Source organism: Grammomys surdaster, unplaced genomic scaffold (assembly GCF_004785775.1).
Source record: "Grammomys surdaster isolate TR1022 unplaced genomic scaffold, NIH_TR_1.0 125690, whole genome shotgun sequence".
NCBI classification, from domain to species: domain Eukaryota; kingdom Metazoa; phylum Chordata; class Mammalia; order Rodentia; family Muridae; genus Grammomys; species Grammomys surdaster.
Genome location: NW_021620526.1, coordinates 1,448,189 through 1,468,369, shown reverse-complemented (window position 1 = coordinate 1,468,369; position 20,181 = coordinate 1,448,189). Strand labels below are relative to the sequence as shown.

Below are 20,181 nucleotides of genomic sequence, written 5' to 3'. Positions count from 1 at the left end.
GGATCACACTGAGGAACGATAAAATGACATGGGTTCTGAAGCTAGAAATGCAGATCAGTGGCCAAGAGTCACTGTTGCTCTAGCACAGGACCCAAGTCAAAGCCAGCCTGGTCGGCACAGAGAATTTCAGGGCAGCCAAGGCTAAATTAAGAGACTCTGTCTCAAAACAGAAAAAAAAAAAATGAGAAAAATGAAACAAGTCAAACTTCTCTTCTTGTACAGCAGGGAAGAGGCTAAGCCAGATGCACATTCTCTCATGGATTCAATATACACTAAATGAAAAAGGAAGATGACACACATATGACACAAGCCTAGCACATGTAAGCAAAAACAAACAGGTAGATGGAGATACAGTTAATCTTGTGTGTGTCTGCTTTTCTGAAGGCAAGATTGTGAGTGTAACACGGTGGACCACTAGTCCTTGCTTTGTGAACTTGTTTGCTTGACTCACGCTTTACTGAGGAAGTTTCTTTCAGTGCATCCTCCAGATTAAATTCATCTGAGTCTCCATATCCTACAAAGGAGAAGACAATTTTAAGTTTAGGAGGTTCTTAAAATGAACAGTAACATTGCAATATTTTCTTTGTCTTTGCTATTATAATTTGTAGCTAGAACCTAGGAACTAGAACTGAACCTAGAAACTAGAATGCACCGGGCAAGTGTTCAACCACCGAGGCTGATGCTAAAATATACTCTTGACATTGTCTTGTCATTTAAAAACATAAGGGAATGGGAATGCAAATGGAAAACAAAAATCAAAGGTAGCTGTACTTACAACAGGAAAAAATAGGCCAGAAGTCAAACACTCCAACGTGATAGAAAGAAACAAATCATTATATAATGCAAAAGGGCTACTTCATCAACAAGGCAAAATGTGTGTGATATATGTCTCCACCATCAGGCACCCAAACCTATATGGCAATCATTAATAGATATGAACAAAGAATGTAACACAGTAATAGAAAACTTCCATCATCAAATGGATGATCTAAGCATAGCAAGAAAACAGTGGGTTTTACAAGTATGTACAGACCATTGCAAACACACACACACAGGGAATATCACAGATCATGTGTTAATAAACAAAGCACATCCCAGCAGTGATTACAGAAGACTAGGATCATATCATCAAGTCTCTTTTCTGACTACAACAGCATGAAACTAAAACTGAATGGCCAGAGATAACTCACAAATATGTAGAAATGAAACAACCCTCTTCTCAACAATCAAATAAACAAAACACATTAAGAGGGAAACCAAACAGTATCCAGAGACAAGGGCAAATGGAAAAACAATATACTCAAACTGAAAGCAGTCCTGACAGAAAAGTCTCCATCACGATAGCCCTTATGTTACACCTTAGAAAGCTAGAAAATAGACCAATGGAAAAGCCAAGCATAGCAAAACATTTAAAAAAAAATTAAGTTCAGAATGGAAATAAAATAGAAACTAGAAAATCAGGCTGGCTGCAAAGACCACTCTGCTATGGTAGTGTAAGAACACAAGTTTGCATCCCAGCCACCCAAGTAAAAGTAGCACTTGGTAGCATGAGCTTCTAACCCCACTTCTGGAACATAGTTCAGAATAAGTGAAAGCCCTGTGTGGCCAGTGTGGAAAGTGACAGGGCAGACATTGGTCAATGACCATACCCCTGATTTCAAACTATGGGTTGTTGAGTATAATATAAATGTCAGAAATCCAAGATGATCTGTATAAGGGATACTCAACCTTTATGCTACAAAGCTGCCAAAAATAAAAGCAAAAAAATTGTGGCATAAAACATATAACCCAGAAATAAATCCAAGTGTAACTCTTACAGACAGCTGAAAAAGCACAAAGGGTTAAGGATAGTGTCTTCAGGAATTGCTGGTGGGAAAACACAAAAGAATAAAATTAGATTTTTATTCCAGTACAGTAACTGAGTCATACTTAATTTGTAATTCATTAAACGCAATACCCAAAACTGAAGAGCTACTAAAAGAAGTATTGGGCATTGGTTTGGTTGATAGTTTCCTGAAGAGCATTCCAAAAGCATCCGCAGAAAAGCAAACTGCAACGGTGAGGTGTAGCTTAAAGGTCAAGTGCTCTCTTACCATGTAGGAAGCCCTGGGTTCAATTTCCAGCACCACAAAAACAAGGAGACTAACATAGTTGCAGCCAAGTAAAATGCTTCGCCATAGCTACAGAAACGACCCATGCAATTAAGTGACATTTACCCCAAAGAAATGATGCTTATGGTCAACAGATGAATTAGAAGATAATGTACAACAATTCTAATCTTTGGGGAAACACAAATTGAAACTACAGTGAAGCTAGCTTTAATCCTAGCACACAGAAAGTAGAAGCATGAAGATCACCATTCAGAGGCTGTCTGTGTGCTGTACAGCAAGACTCTGTCAACAAAAGGGAAAGGAAGGTAAGGGAAGGGAAGGACAAAGAGATAGGAGCAGAGAGAAGAAATCACAAAAACAACTCACAGAGCTTCTCTATCTTATACCTAGTGAATGGCTAGTATCAGAGAGATGACTGATAACAGGCATTGGAGAGGCTATAGAGAAAAGGAAATCTGTGTGTATTGTTGGGAGGAATATAAATTAATATAGCCAATATGGAAAACAGAATGGACACTCCTGAAAAGTAAGCACAGAATTATATAATCCAGTTATACCAAACTTGGGAACTGAGGTTGGTATGTCAGAGGCCTCTGCACTCTCATGCTCACTGCACAATTATTCACAGTAGCCAAGATATGGGAAATAACCTAAGCTTTATCAATGGGTAAATGAATAAAGAAAACATTATTAGACTAGGGTTGTGGCTTGGTGATACAATGCTTACTTGGCATGTGCAAAGACCTATGTCCAATTCCTAGCACTACAAAGAAGAATAACATGGTATGTATAACATATCGGGGGCATGGGGAAGGAAACTGCTTCACTCACAGCAACATAGATGGATGAATGTTTCAAGATATTGCGTATATGGAATCTAGAAATGCAGACTTTTGAGGGTTTGTAGCCTTGCCTCGATTCCCAATCACTCTGCTTCACATTTGCAGATGTGATCTCTCAGCTTCCTGCCCTGGACACCTGCTGCCATTTCTCCCCTGCATGTGACAGGGGCTGGGATGAAGGAAAGGCCATTGAGTCAGTTACTTTTCTGTGTTAAAACACCATGAGCAACAGCAACATAAGGAAGAAAGCTTACTTTGGCTTGTTGTTCCAGAGAAAGGCCATAAGTTTCCTGGTGCTTTGCAATCTACATAAGCCTTTATTTCAGTTCTGTGAATAGGAGACCAGGATCCTGCACATACTTGACCTGGACCTTGACCATTAGGAAGAAGCCTGGTAGAGCATGTCTGCAAGCCAGCATAAAGAAGGGTGAAGCAGGATTGTGAGTTCAAGGCTAGGCTAGGTTATACACAGACCTTGTTTCAAAAAGTGTGCTCCATAAATACAGACAACTATTATTTTTCAGCTAAAATAAACTTTACCTCAGTAGTAAAGTTCAATATTGAAATAGACAAAATCCCCCAAAGGAAGTGCTCTCAGCACTGAACAACCAGTCAGAGACTCAGATGCTGGCATAGTGAACATGCTCTGGATTGTTGGAAGTATAGTCCAGTGTGCTGAGACTGGAGGCTACCAGCGCATCAGGTAACCAATATACATCGAAGAGAGTTGAGTACCAATCTCTTCATATTGTATTTGCAAAGGTTCTAGAAGTCTGTAGTTATTTCAACATTTAAATATTTTATACATGCATTTTCAACTTAATCATGGCACTTCTAAATATGTATTAGAGAAAAACAGTAACATAGACATAAGGTAGAGTGCACCAAGTTCTCCATTGTAGCTCTGCTTACAACAGCAAAGGCAAGCACAGGCAGGACAGTGGTCATCAGAGAGGACTAGCTGTGTGAAAGGCAGCTCTTCCACACAACAACTTACTGCATTGCTGGGTTAGAAAACATGAGACATGCCTGTATACTGACATGAAATATGTTCTGAAATCCAGCAAGAGATAGAGAAATGCTCTTCCATTTGTATGTGTATACCTAAATCCTCAACCATAAAAATGTTCTAGAAGTTCACACATGAGAGCTGCTAATACAGGTTATGTCTAGGGAATTAAGTACAGGGGTCAAGAAGAAGAAACTATTTCCTGTCAGGGTACAGCCTGCTACCTTTTTTTTTAAATTTTCATCATGTCCATGTACTTTTCTTACAATAATTCAAGGTTCTGTATCAGTGTCTCCTAAACCATAAACCTAATCATTCCACTGAGTCTTCTTTTAATACTCTTCCCCTACTTTACGACCGAACAACAAAAGTAAACACTCCACAACAGTAGACTGAGCTAATAACATGTAGAACTGACCACTCCTGACGTACTCTGGCCACATTTCATTAGGTAAGGGGTTAAGAGCAATAAGACACAATTTTGTAATGTTTATTAAGTAATTTCTTATTGACTTTGAACTCAACAGACCCAAACCATCTCTGAATGAATGTAATCTAGTAGTGTGACCCTTAAGGAACATGCACGAAGCCCTGGGTTTCATTTTCAACATTGCAAGATGGCGAACACCTACAACCCAGCACAACTAAAACCCCAACAGGCACAGATGTCCTTACAATATACCACATACAGCAAGGGGTATCACTCTGGCATGGCTCACCCATGCTCTAACTCAATTCTGTCAGGGCTGCCAGTAGGCATCCTGTATGCTCTTTAGAAAGCAGTTGATTCATCTTAAGTCTAGTTCACAAGTCATAAGCCCTGGAATCTGAGAGAGCAGTGTTCCAGCATTCACCAGAAAAGTTACTTCATCCACTGCAGAAAGTCACTAAGAATTTGATAGGAAAACCACACTACAAGCTGATAATACCTGTCCCAAATGGTGGTCTTCTTCAAAGTCAAAGATAGAGAAGAATTTTTAAAATGTTCCTTGTGAACTTGTGTGTGTCCTTGAAAGGCTCAATAAAGTTCTGATTCTATCCAACACACCAGGATAGCCAGAGTCTGTACTCTAGCACTGTCTCTTTTGGGGAGAGAAAATAAACTTGACCTCCATTGCAACCTGACTTACCAGAAGTGGTGTGGGAAGCCAGGGTAGTATCTTAATGAAGGTTGTAAAACAAGGCAAAGTGAGCCCTTGTTAGTCGTGATGTCATGAGCTGGTTGTATCCCAGTACCTGCCAAAGACTTGATGGAAATATATGATCCTCAAGACACTACTGATGGACCCTTAAGCAGCCTTGCATTTGGGATTGATTAATTAATCACTCCTGCCTCTGTTGTTCCTGCCCACTTCACTTTGTTCATCCTGAAAGCATCCTCTTCCAGGTAAATGCATCTTCTACAGGCATGCCCTGTCCAACATGGCAGCCACTCACTACATAAAAGAAAATAAGTGAAACATCAACTAATGTTTAGGTGAGTGCTTTCTCCAATTACCAGTCTGCCCCCTTCCCCAATTACCAGTGCATAGTGCTGACTATAACTCGGTGAAAATCCATTTGGGGTTTAGACCAAGGGCAAATTCACCCCTACAGAGGGGCATGTTTCCTGCCTGCTGATTGGCTAAGTGGATGTTGGGCCACCTTCTAGCAAAGGATTTCAGAGGTAATGCTGGGATATAAGCAGAGCTCAGTTTCTCTCAAGTATCCAGTGACAGCCACCACACACCTACTCTGTATTTCAATGTTAGTCAGTGAAAGCCATGATACCACTCCCTTGCGAGCATCTGGACTAGTGTCTGTGTCTAAACAACTCCAAAGGCACAAAGCTACTTACTACTTACAAAAAACAGACAGACTTGGTCAATGTTGGCTTAGAGGTTAAGGGTACTTACTGTTCTTCCAGAGGACCCACGTTCAATCCCCAGCAACCACATGGTGCCTCAAAGCTGTCTGTGACTACAGTAAACGGAGATCAACCACCCTCACACAGACATGTATGCAGACAAACACCAATGCACATAAAATAAATTCAAAAATTAAAAAAATAAATTAAAAAAAATCAGAATCTGACTTTGCAGACCAAATTGTGTGCCAGCTATTTTGCCTGCGGCATAGTTCTTGATCACTTGGACTCAAGGAAGATGGCTCAGTCAACAAAGTGTCTGCTCTGCAAGCATGAGAAGCTAAGTTTAACTCTCCAGATCCCACAGAAAAGACCCAGGCATTGCAGTACATGCTTATAACCCCAAGGCTGGGGAGGCAGATACATGTGAATCCCTGGGGCCCGCTGGCCAGCCAGCCTAGCCTAATTGATGACTCTGCGGTCTCAGCCAGAGACTAGCTCAGAAAGCAAGGTATGTATCTCTTGAGGAATGATACCTGAAGTTGACCTTTGACCTCCACACATGCACATATTTTCACAGGCACACACACACACACATGAATACTCATATACCTACATATACCCACACACATTTTTTAAAAATTAAATTAAACTTGGCCCCTGAAATGAATCATATATGAAGTGAATAATGCTCACCATTAAACTCAGGCCTCACCTGCACAGCTGCTAGCAAGGCTTTGTGTCCCTCAGTCTCTGGGCAGAGGGCCACTGGGGCCACAAGTAAGAAAAGGTAAGGCTGTAGGTCATTAAAATAAATTCACACTCCTGTTCCATGGCAACATTGCTGAAAACTGCTCATGTGAACTCCATAGCATAAAGCATAAAGGTATATATGGTCAAATTCCCAAATGTCTCTGGTACAAATAACTCATGGTTTTTTAGTGCAAACAAATAAGTGTTGTATCTAGGCCTCGTGTCACAGAAGGCCAGCACAAACCAAGAATGCTACCTGAAATGTGTGCAGCATTCTAGCTCACAGTACTCAATCCAGACCTGAACACATTGTCTTGATAAATATATGCTTCTGCACCTCAAAGCATGCTGAGCAATTAATATCCTCTGGGTTAGTTAGGCACTGCGCATTGCTAAGGAATGTGAAAATAGCTTGCTTCTTATTCTGATTACTAAATGCATTTTGCTGTCACCACCATCTGAGCTCCAACTAGTTTCATGATTAAATTTAAACCACTCTCAGAGAGGACAATAATGACAGGAAGGCAGTGGTTCACTAGAAGCCAGGAGTCAGCACCATCATCAGTTCAACTGCAGCAGCCAGTGATTTCAAGTATGCACAAAGCACCCCATGCTCCAGTTTCTGCTAGGGAAGAGGAACACTGGTAAACATGGCATTGTTCAAATACAGGCACCAGGGCTCAAAGTCGTTTTGTATATTGCCAGGAAACATCATAGTATCCTATATAGCAAGCTGTTTGATTTCCAATGTCTCGGGAGGATTTGTACAAATTATAAATGTCACTTCACTGATGAGTGTGTAATTAAAAGGAGCATCTCATTCTTCATTTCTATATAGAAAACAGCATGTTTATGATGGATTTCACAGACAAAATCACAACTGTGTACTGAATGTCCACAAAGAGAACCCTCTGCACAGAATTCAGAGCTGAGAAGAGAAGACAAGTGGAGTGGGTGCCTGGAGCCGGAGATAAAGGGATTGCTAATGGGCTTCATGTTAGGGTGGCAGACATTTTCTGGCACCAGATGGATGGCTGCACATCATTGTGACTCTGTTGAAAACACTGAAGAATAGATATTGAAATGGTGGATTTTATGTTCGCTAATCTACATCTCAACAAAGACTGGAGGGGTAGCTGTCTCCAGATAGTATCCCAGGGCCTTAGAGATCATATGCTCTTTCTTTAAAATGAGGGCCCATTGGCCACACTGGCTAATAATTAGGCCACATGAAGACTGGAGAGAAGATGCAGCAGCTAAGAGCTGCTCTTGCAGATACCTAGGTTCAGTTCTCAGCACCCACATGATGGCTCACAGCACTCTGTGACTGCAATTCCAAAACCCTCTCTTTTCACCTCCACAGGCACCAGGCATGAATGTTGTACATGCACATAAGTCAAAAGACTCATGCACTCAAAATAAATTAATTAAAAATGAATTATGTAACAGAAGTGGAAATGGCCACAGAGATACAAAACACCAAGTATCTAGTCATTGCTTAGGTGTCCATAAGCAACCACTTGATCCCACACAGGTGACCTGTTCGTATATCTCAAAAGATAGTGTCATATCAGATTGCCTGTCCCTCTCCAGAAGGTGGAATACACATGATAGAAATAAAAGCACATATACAATCTCTGCCTTGAGATATCAGGATGTTTGAGGTATTAGCACAGTCCTACAGCCTGAGGTATGCTGCTCTTGAGACTCCCAAGGGCTTTGCTGAAGGTAAAACCATTGTTAAGACATGGAGGCAAGGCTGTTCTGAGATAACACTGAAACTTAACAGTACTGATGACCTGCTTGAGAGCCACTCCAGATGCAAATCCAACTCTCCCACTCACCACTGTAGATAGCTGTGTAATCATGAAGGCCTAAGTGCAACATCCATAAAACCCAAGCAGAGCAGCATATACCTGGAATCCCAGAGGTAAGGATCTGGAGAAAGGAAGATTCATGGGGTTTCCTGGCCATCCAGTCTAGCCTATCAGAAACCTGCCTTCATTGAGAGATTGTGTCTCAAATAGTAAGCAAGACACTAAAATCAATCTCTGACTTACACACTCACAGACATGCTCACACATACAAACACATATATATGAACACAGATACACACTACAAAAAGACTAATAAAAAATTTAAGCACTTGAAGTCCTCAGTTTTCTCATCTGTAAAATGGATATGAGAACAGAGAGTCCACTTCAGTGGCATGAGGAGTAACTAGTCATTTTACATAAACTGTTTATCAAAATATTCCTGACACACAGGAATTAACTATCCTTATTATCATATCTGGTGTTAAGTAGAGCCAACGAAATTGACTATAACTTAAAGGAGCATTCTGCTCAAATGTTCAAACGTGTAGTACATTCAGAGACAACAAAGCCATGTTTTCATCTAAACTCATCCCTACCTGATGAACATTCTGACATGAGCCTGGGAAGTCAATGCACAAGAATGCCAGTGTATCAGACAAGGCCATTCTCTAACCACAGCCTCTAGACTAACAATTCATGTGGCATTTCCTTCTCGTGCAGCCAGTATAAGCAGCACTGGCTTTCTGTGTAATTTCTAAGGAGGAGTTGGAGGTTGCATCTGGTTCTTACATGAACATTTGCAAATCAGAGTCTGGCAGAGAAGATAGAAACCTCTGAGATCACTAGGTCCAATCCATTTGTTTTAATCTGAGATAAAGATGATGGTAGCTGAGAAGATAGGGCAATCACATTACTATTTCACAACAGCTAGAGACCCTGACTCCCGAGGAATGAAAACCAAGGTTGACCACTGGCCTTCACATACATGGGCATCTCACACACATGTGCATTGCCTCCTCCACACACAAACACCCTCCCACATACTAAATAAATGAATAACTAACTAAATAAATATGGTTGTTTTTCCTCATTCTACCTCAAGCTTGTAGCAGTAGACTCTCACTATAAGACAGCTCATTAGGCAGTACAAATGTGCTTACCTGAGGCCTGGGTTGTGTACAGCCCCCATGAGCCAACCGACAGAACCCAATGCAATCCACACAAAGAGCCCAATGGAGCTCATACAACCTCAGAGGCAAGAGAAAGCAAAGCTGTCACTTCATGAGGTGCAGTGCTATCCATAGGCGTCTCTTCCATGTTCATAAGCAGGCCTTCATAGAGAATCCCAGTCTGCATTTCAGACCCCATCAAGATTTCCATCTTTCCACCCAGCTAAGCCCAGCAGAGGGGGAAAGGTAATGAATGACAATGGCCCAGACTGGCCCTAGCCCATCCCTTTCTCTGGAATCCTAATCATACACATTGTCCCCCTACTGGGGGTGGGGGCAGGAGATTCTCTGTCTTCATTACTATTGTAGTAAGTTTCAAAACTGGGAACTAGGAATCCACTAACTTTTCTTTTAGTTGGCAAGTCTGCTTCGTTATTTTGGCTCCCTTGAATTTCCATGTGAATTTTAAGAGCATCCTGCCCATTTCCACAAAAGAAGGCTGCTGAGATTTTCATAGAATTGAGTGGAATCTGCAGATCGATTTGAGGGAATATCATTCCATCTATTTTTAACATCTTCCATTTTTAAAGTAGAAAGCCATCTTTTGACTTCACTTTTCCATCTCAGTCCTGCTGTTTTATCTCCCTCCTCTCCATGACTAAACTTATTAAATGCATATCTAGGCTCTGTTCCCTCCTCTTTGAGCCACTTTCCAACGGCTCATAGCCAAATGCTAGTCCTAGGGCCCACATCAGTTTCATTGATTCGCACAGCTGCCCACATTACTTATTGTCCAAGTCCAAATCCTACAAACCACGCTGCATATATCTCTCATGCTCCAAAGTCATGTCATCACCAAAAACAATAAATTCATTTCTATAGAATAACTAAGGACCACTTGCTTCTCTGCATCTAGCAGAAAACATCTTTTCTTGAGCCACATGCCACTTCTCAGGAGTTTCAAGATAATACACTTTGTAGAAAATAGGCTCCAAGACAGTCTCCACATCACAAGTGGGTAGACATCTTTCTTTCTCCTCTCTAAATACATTCTGGAGCATCACTTTTCATGCTCAAAAGCTCGACACTGACTATAACTCCATAAGTCTAAATATGGTCTTCAAAGCCATGTGGCCTGATCTGGCCCTAAATCATCTAGGCCTCTCAATGTTACATGTGCCTTTAAAGACTATTTTCAAGTTGTGCATGCTAGCTGTGCAAATTTTAGAAAATATAAGCAAGAATTAGAAATAAAATGACAGCAAGAAGGTTGAAGGTATAAGTTACTGGTAGAGTGCTTATTAGCACCTATGAGACCCATGTTTCAAACTCTAGCTATAAATAAATCAGCAAGTGATTATAACAGAGATGAGCCTTTCTTTTTTTAACAAAAGTATACTAAATGAATTAAACAAGTCATAGAATATACATACTACATGACAGAACTTACACAAGGTCCCTGGAATAATGGTGTGTTCAAAGGCAGACAATGGAATAGGAGATACTTTGGGCAAATGGGAGGACAAGGGGCAAAAAGTATAGGAGGTGGCTTAATAGTGAAAAGTTTCAATTCTATAACACGCCAAAATTGATCAAGTCCAGTTGCATAAAAATGTGGAGATAAGAATTAGATCTAAAAGTAAATAGAACTAGGAGATGCCTAAGACCTCAGTTCACTTCTTCATGGCTCATGTAAAGCCATACATGGCATTTGAAATTGTAAATCCCAGTGTTCTTCAGTGAGATGGAAAGCAAAGACAGAAGAATTTCTGGTAGCTGAAAAGCTAGCCTGGTGTACAGAGCGGTGAACAACAACAATAACAACAACAACAGATCCTAACTCAAACAAGGTAGAAGGCAAGGGTTACAATTGAGGTTGTCTTCTGACAACCCTTGTATGCAAGTACTTACACAAACAAACATGCATAGCATACACATGACACACAAAAATAAGAACTCAGACAGCTGCATCATCCAAAGGTCCATATAAGACTGATCTCCTGAGCCTTGTGTGTTTTGTGAGGTTAAGCTTACTCTATCTTTTAAGTTTCATGAGCTTCCTGGACCTTTTAACTTTTGTTAGGCACCAGAGGGGGAATGTTTGTTTCAATTATGAGACAGTGGCTAAGCACCACTACCCTTAGGACAAGAGCAATAATCAACTCTTGCAGAAACTTTGTGGTTGGGGGCTGGTGCTATTTTATCTGGACCAAATTGCTGACCAGAGAATGAAGCTCATGTGGGCAAAGGGAAAGAAGAGAGACTCATCTGAATCAAACTTCTGCTGCCATCCAAGCATTATGTCATGGTGATCAGAGTGTAGGCTGTTAGGGCAAGGATTGGGTACACAATAGAAATTCCATTTACTTAGCTACAGTCCTATTGAAGATCAAGTTCTTCGGAAATCATTGCTACTGATGACAAAGTAGTTGACACCCAAGCCAATTTCTCACATTCTCCAGACACTTTAATATTTAATTTGTCCAAAGGACAGTGCTCACATGATCTAGATAAAAGCCATAATGAAATACCACATTTTAGCTCCGGATGGCTTCACAGAACTCACCAGAGCAGTGCCAACAAAGCAGGAAATTCCAATATAGATCCATTTAAAAGCGCATTATAACTATACACTTAAAAATAGTTAAGGAGCCAGGTGTGGAGATCCCCATTTCTAATCTTAATACTTGGTTGCAATGCTATGGCATGAGGACTGCTATGAATTTGAGGCCAGTCAGGGGTACACAGTAAGTTCCAAACCAGCCTGGGCTACATACTGAGTTCCGATAGATAGATAGATAGATAGATAGATAGATAGATAGATAGATAGATAGATAGATAGATAGATAGATAGATAGGAAAACAAAGGGGAAAATGAAATGATTAAATGATTAAAGATGGTATGATTGGCCAGGTATGGTGGCTCCTGCCTTGTTGAGATCCGGCTGTGCCTGCTTCAGTTATTTCACAGTAATTTTCAGGTTGTACTCTACCCTGAGAGACTGAGTTAGGAGGACAGAGGTTAAGTGTGCACCGAGGTAGGCACATCATGGGCACAATCTGTCCAGTTATCACCCACACAGTATAAACTGATAAATGACTTATTACTGGAAGTAGAATAAAATGTTACTCCAGAAGTTTACCAGGGTTCATTGCAACTATCGGGATACAAGAACATAGCAAAATCATGTCAAGGAAATCAGGCCTGATAACTTATCAGAGAAACTACACCAAGAGTAGAGTTCAGCTGGCTCACCTGTGCCCATGAAGAAATAGACAGCTAACAATTTGATAATCACCATCCAGTGAGCACCTGTTGTAGGTGTCAAGGGACCTACAGACAGAAAAGTCCTGACTGTGAGTGGCCTCAGCTCAGCTCAGTTCATATAGCCTTCTTGAGCTGCTGCCTGCCCATAATCTTCCTGTTCCCCAATCTGGATTGGCTGTGGATCTGATGTCCATTCATCCTGCCTTTTCTTTTCTTTTCTTTTTTTTTTTAAGAGTCTGATGGCAGGTGGTTTATTGCAAGCATATATAAACAAAACAGAATTTGGAAAAAAGGTTTCAAGGCAACAATCACTCCAATTCTAAGTACATAATAAAGCTGGACCATTAAGATGGGATCTGTAGCTTTGGGCCTAAGATCTGTTGTGGTCTCTGATGAAAATAGAAGATAGCCTAGAGGTTGGCAGGCTATAAAGTACATGTAACATTTCCCCTAAGGAAGGTTTCTATTAACTGGGATCTAAAGATGAAGTTCTAGGGGTGGAGAGACTGAGGTAATCACTCTAGGGGATTTGGGTCAAGTCTTGATCTACAAATAACAAAAGGTCACTAAGTCATTAAGAACATCCATTCCCCGATTCCTGGTTGGAATCCTGGCTTTTGTTTGTTTGGTTGGTTGGGGTTTTTTTGTTTGTTTGTTTGTTTGTTTGTTTGTTTGTTTGTTTCACTCACAGCATACAAGCCAGATCAACCTTTAACTAGCATTTTATACCTACCTGGCTTCAGAATCACAATTGTCTCACCCAGTCTTCTGAGGATTGAGATTGCAAACATACAAACATACATGGTTCTTAATGCATATTATTCAGGCTGTCATGCTTCTGCATAGTTACTATTCAGTAATATATAACTAATTCATTAGGTGATTTGACTCATTACACTTTAGGGCAGTGTATTCTACCTCCTAATGCTGAATTTGAACAAAGAGAAAATTTGGGAATAGCTTTTGGTTTCTTTTTGCAGACGTGGTGTTCAAAGAACATCATACTCAGTTGCCAGATAATACTATACATCAGGATAGCATCCATGGAAAGCAAGGGAAGTTGAACAGAACTTACAGTCTTCTTTGGGATGTAGCTGGTCTCCTTTGAACTCATTCAAATGTTGAACCTTCATGCTAAGGTACCTACTTTAAGGAGGTCTGTACCTTTTTTTTTTAATTTTTTTCTCAAATCATAATTAATTCACACAGGGGTATAAACACAGAAAGGCAGGATGTGGGGAAGGGAATGACACTGGAGTGTGGGTGCTCAGGGGGAATACAGATATCTTCAGAACCGGGTATCGACTGGGTGAAGGTTCAGGGGACAAGTCACTATGACTCTGCCTATGACTCGCTTGTCCCCATCTAAGCTGGTATTGTCTGCCAAGGCTACCTATTTACAAGGTCCATGACCACTCAGGCTTATAAATTTCCACAAAAGCTGCCCGTTGACATTAGCTTATAGCCATCTGTTTCAATGTTCTTCCACTGAGACCCAAGACTTGGTGTTAGTATACATGTATGACAGGCCCACTGCTGATCAGCCTATGGCTGATTTTAGGCCTACAGTGTGTAAGCAGGGCTGCCCCTGACATCTCCTCCCTTCTCTAAGTATAGAAGGGCTGTGGCAATTCTAAACTTGTGAAGGCAGGGATAGAGGCCTGACCTCCAGTATTTGAAGGGGACCTTGTAATGGCTCCAGTCTCCCTGTCGTTGTCCAGTGAGGCATGAGGGCCATACCTGTCCCGATGTCTTTTTCCTGGAGAGGGGATACTTTTGACATCAACCCCTATGCAGTCAGGCTTGTCCCTCAGGGAACCCAGAGAGATATTTTTATCTTTTATTTATATTCCCTTGCAGTGCTTAGCCTCGCAGCCTAAGCAAGAATTCAGATTGCCTGTCAGAGGGGGTTCTGGTTGGCTCCTCTCTGCTTGGTCTAGGGGAAAAAGTCCCCCCTTTTTAGGTTGAGTGGAGATGGGTTTTGGAAACACCCTGTATAAAGTAACAACCTCATCTTGAGTCTCGTGGTCCTCCATAGCTAACTTATGATAATGTATCTGAGTAGGTTTTGCTACCAAATTATTTATCTGTTGTATCACAGAGTTAGTCCGCCTATTTGAGAGCCAGGGACCAGCAGAAAAAAGCAAAAAGAACCCAAATAATGGTTCCAAGATGGAAGGAAATAGGGTTGACAACCTTGGAGAGGCTGCAAATCAATTCTTGTACCAGCATTCAACTGTCTCTTTCTCTCTCTGATTTTTCTTAGGCTTCACTACCTATTTCATGCTCTCTTTAACCCTCCTTGTCTTGTCTACATAAAGGCAACCTTCTTCTTTGAGGGTTGTATACAGTCAAGAGCTGTATACAGTCTTTTCTATTGTACTAGAGTAAATCAAGTCCAATAAGGATCTTTGCGATTTTAGGAGGTCTCTTCAGACAGTGAAACGAGGGATTTCTTCAGATTAGTGATGTCAATCTCTAGCTGTTTGATGTTCTTGTCAGTGGCCTTTCAAAGATCTGAGTAATATAAGTTCGGAGGCCAGCATCTGTCATCCTGCCTTTTCATGTCTGCATCTGGATTCAACTGTACAGTTGTACTCAAACCTCTGATCCAGAACCCACACCTTTGGACAGCGGGCCAGGAGCCCCAATGTCTCTCCAAAAAAAATCTCTAGCTAGTTCATTATCTTGCCCCCACAGAGACTACTGTGTATCTCAGTCAGTTTCCCAGCTGTGGTTGTTCAGGCTTCTTTGAAACTCTGCCTCTTTAACCATTTACAGTCACAATATGTCATATAAAGGCACAGACAGAAATAGAGACAAACACACAGAGAGATCTTTGCTGTATAATATATAATGTGTGACTTAAAACTTAATACTGGAAATTAAGATTCAAGTAAAAGAGCCCATATTTGCCTCGGCCAGGCCTATGGAGGAAAGTACTGGAATCTGGCAAACTCTGCCAATGAAACTGTCTTATTTTGTGAATGCACTGTTGTTCAGTAGATTCTGATATTGTGAAAAGGCACAAATGCTTCCCTCTTCCCTTTTTGCTCACAACATGCTTGCAATCTCAGCACCCAAGAGAGTGAAGAGCGAGGATTGGCATAAGCTGAAGGCCAACTCAGACTATGTATAATTCCAGACCAGTGTCACTTGCAAAGTGAGACTCTATCTCAAAGAAAGAGAAGAAAAGGACAGGAGAGGAGGAAAGGAGAGGATGGTTCACTGCAGTTAAGCTTGGATAGGCAGTGTTGCACGCCTGTTATTTTAATTCAGGGGCTGAAGCAGGAGAATTTAAGTCTGAATGTAACCTACATAGATTACCATCCATACACACACACACACACACACACACACACACAAGAGAGACAGACAGACAGACAGACAGACAGACACAGAGACACACAGAAAGAAATGAAGATAGACACAGAGACAGAGACAGACAAACAGAAACAGAGAGAGAGAGAGAGAGAGAGAGAGAGAGAGAGAGAGAGAGAGAGAGAGAGAAAGCTTTTATACTGATCCACACATACTTTAGACGTTAGAAATGCTGTGTGTTTTGACTCCAGAAGCATTCAAAGCACTATTCTGGCTCTGTTGAGGGTCACTGCCTGCTGGCACTAAAAGACACCTCCCCACCACAACCCCCAGTTCTTCTCTGTCCCTTCTTCAATTCAACTTGTGCAGCCTTCATTACGTGAACTTATTCATAGATGTCATACTGTCAGTAAGTGGCTTGCTCAAATCCTCTTACCACAAACATCCAATGGCAGACTATGGCTTCTGTTACACCCATTCAAATTCAATATTTGTATACACAGTCAGAGGGTCACAGCCTTGGCTGCTAGTGTAGCACTCTACAGTGACTGAGCAGTCTGAGACACTCAATGGCAGACTATGGCTTCTGTTACACCCATTCAAATTCAATATTTGTGTACACAGTCAGAGGGTCACAGCCTTGGCTGCTAGTGTAGCACTCTACAGTGACTGAGCAGTCTGAGCAGCAGGGTTAAAGACAGTATGAGCCAGTCCTTGGCCATAAATACATGCTAAACTTTAACCTTATCCTGAGAGTTATGTGTCATCCAGCCAGCTGTCAATCTGGCTGCTCTCACCAACACAAATCCTTTAAAAGCAAGAAAACATCATGGTTTGAGCTACAGAAAATGGGAGATTTTTATCTTGGGCTACATGGTAATTCCAATGAATATGACCTGGCCTGAATGTGCCTGACAAAGACAACTAAATCTGTAAATCACCCAGTTTTGTAAAGGAAACAAATCAAACAAACTACTTAATGCTATAAACAAATAAAAGTGCAGCTGCTTACCTGCCTTTCTCCTGTTACTACTCTGCATTTGGTTCTGCACATACACCACAAGCCCTTGGATTGTATGGGGACACTAAGTATATAGATGTTTTAAGAGTACAAGGCAAGGAAAAAATCCACTAGAAATGACATATCTGGATTGTGGCACATATTTAATCAGTTTGGAGAGGAAGGGAAAAGAGTCCAAAGAAAGTTTCCTGAGGCTGTGCTGTAGCTCAGTAGGTAGAGAGCTTGCACAAAGACCAGGGTTTGAACCATAACACAGCATAAACCTGGGGTGTTAGTGCACATCTATAATCTCAGACTTTCGGAGATGAAGACAGCCACTGGGAGTTGACTAGGTCATCCTTGGCTATACAGTCAGTTTGAGGCTATCCTGAGGTATACAAGACTCTATCTTAAACAAACAAACAATCTGTTGTCTTAGCATGGAATTGTAGAATCCAACTCATCAACTTCCTAAGCCTCTCCCTAGCTCAGCTGCTTCCCTGAGACAGGAATCAAGCCAGACTCAGTAATAGACACCTCACTATTAAGGCCAGCAACTAATCATAGTATGCTTATCTCCAAACACACAGGACTCAGATGCCTAGACCACAGAGCTCACATTTTCTATTCTTTAACTAGCACATTCATTAACAGAATGCAGAAATCCACATGGACACAAAAGCACTCGAGCAAACACTACTCACTGTGATCTCTTGGCTCTGAAAGACACAAGTCTAAAGTGAGTGAAAATCTGACCACTAGCAAGTCATATAGAATCTTCCCCAGGGCTCCCCTGAAGAACAGTCTGTTTTCATGCCTAGTCCATGTTTTAAAGGCTACTTGCATCACTTAGCTCATGGTCTTTTATCCTCAGCGAGTACTGCTCCACCCTCTGCTCCTGTCCTGACTGATCACCCCTCATGATGCCACTGGCACTGCTGGATAATTCAAGCAATCTTCTAATTTCAAGACCTATAAATTAAATTTGTCTGTAAGACCCCTTTAGTCATGCAAGGTAACAGACTCTAGGTTGTAGAAAATTATCCTGACTAGGGAGGAGAAGCACTGCTGATGACTGCAATGATCATTTGTGGCAGGACTTTCATCCTTTGAAACTGTAAGCAAGACACCAACTAAATGTTTTCTTTCATAAATCGCCTTGGTCGTGACATTTTGTCATGGTGATAGAAAAATAAGTAAGTAAGAAGTAAAACAAAGCCAGACATCAGCAAGTCTGTCTCAGATGTCTGGACCTTCTCACTCTGAGGATTCCTTGTCTAACCTCAGTGCAAGAGGATGTTTCTAATCCCCTAGAGACTTAATGCCCCAGAGTGGGGGGATACTGAGGGGGGGAGCACTCTCTCAGAGGTGAAGGGGAGGGGGAGAGAGTCTGTGAAGGGGGACAGGATGGGAGCAACATTTGGACTGTAAGCAAATAAAGTATTTAATTGATTTAAATAAATATACAATAAGCAATAAGGACAATGAAAAAGAAGACTAACCAGAGGGGATGAGCCTTTTACTTATTTTTATATATTTTCAATTTTTGAAGTTTATTTTATTGTATTTATTTCCAGGCCTTCTCATATGCCAGACAATTGCTTTACCACTGACTTATATCCTAAGCCCTGAATGAGCCTATTCCTTTATTTTTGAGATTATAATTGCAACACCTCTCCCTTTCTTCCCTCCAAATCCTCCCATATACCACCTCTAAGCAGGACTGCCAGTCCCACTTAAATAGAACAGCCCAGTGTACCATATTCACCCTGCCCAAAGCTACCTGGTCATGTGGGCCCTGTCCACAATCTGGCAATTACTGCTAGTGTCAAGTTTGCAAATGCACCTAAAAAGTGTATGAGCCAAAAGCGGACAGCCCAGTAGCCAGAGCATGCTTCTTTTCAGCATCCTTTATGTATTCCTTCCAAATCCTGACCACGGGGTTCAGTGTTATCAAGTTTAACTCTTATAGTCTTTCTCCAACAGTGATACAGGGGAGATAAAGATCCCCTTTGGGATTCCTAGTCACATGGATAAAAGAACTTAGAAATAGACTCAAATGGAACCACAGGGACAATTTATTAGAGTTCAAAAGAAAAATCACAGGACTGGCAAACTGTAAAACCCTAGCAGCTCCCCAGAGGAAGAGAAAGGAGAAGGAACAAGCCATGCTCCTTAAGCTACCATGGAGGTCAGGCACATGGCCAGCAAGCAGCCACATGTGGAGGATAGAGGTTTTAGGGAAAGAGCAGGGAAGTCCAAAATGCTGGGAATAAAGCCCCAAGTACTAAGGAAAGAACACTTAGAAAAAAAAATAGAAAAATGTGAAAAAAACATATGCTTTTCTGAATTCTTCATAAAGTAGAGTTATGACTTTTTACATGACTATGGTCTGTAAACTTCTGGACTATGGTGGCAGGGACTGTGGGAAAGAAAAATACACTGTTTCATTTTAAAAAAAAATCATTCTCCCTATCTTTTCAGTAAGGTTTAGTTGGTCAGCCAACCCTCCTACGGGTGGTCCCTTAGCCAAAGTGATTGAACCAGTCTCCACTCAGGCCAGAGATCTTATCCTCTTGACCTATACTAACAGTACTAGAAACCAGTAGAGATGGTCAGCTCTCTCTCTAGCCCTGGGTTCAAAGTAGTGCCCTGGAGACACACACTTGAATGCTTGCCCAACTTACAAAACAAGCAGCACATTAAGCAGTTTTCCCATGAGATGCCACTCTGGAAATAATGTAAAATTACTTTGCCTGTTTTATCGCTCTACTCCCCTTGTCACATTCTGGTTCATCTAATTACTGCTACTCATAACAAGATGCAATGCTTGCTGGGAATTCCCAGTGTGTGAGGTGGATGATGACTTAGGGGCAGCTAATTTGAAAGAGGAAACCTTTGCTCCGCAAAGGCAAAGCGTGATATTCTACACCTATGTAGGCGAAGGATTATTTTATAAATATATTTTGCATTTATTTAATATATAGCATATATATGTGTGTGTGCATATATATGTATATATATGTATATATATATACACACACA

At 41.2% G+C, this 20,181-nt stretch overlaps 1 protein-coding gene across 3 annotated transcripts in view; it reads right to left on the bottom strand.

Moving 5' to 3' along the window:
- Positions 1 to 20,181, bottom strand: part of Cd99l2 (CD99 molecule like 2) — a 72,465-nt gene that overhangs the window by 28,619 nt on the left and 23,665 nt on the right. For all 3 annotated transcript variants that reach the window (XM_028787994.1, XM_028787995.1, XM_028787996.1), the window contains exon 2: positions 452 to 514. In XM_028787994.1, the coding sequence (XP_028643827.1) occupies positions 452 to 514 (63 nt within the window). The remainder of the gene's footprint in view (positions 1 to 451; positions 515 to 20,181) is intronic.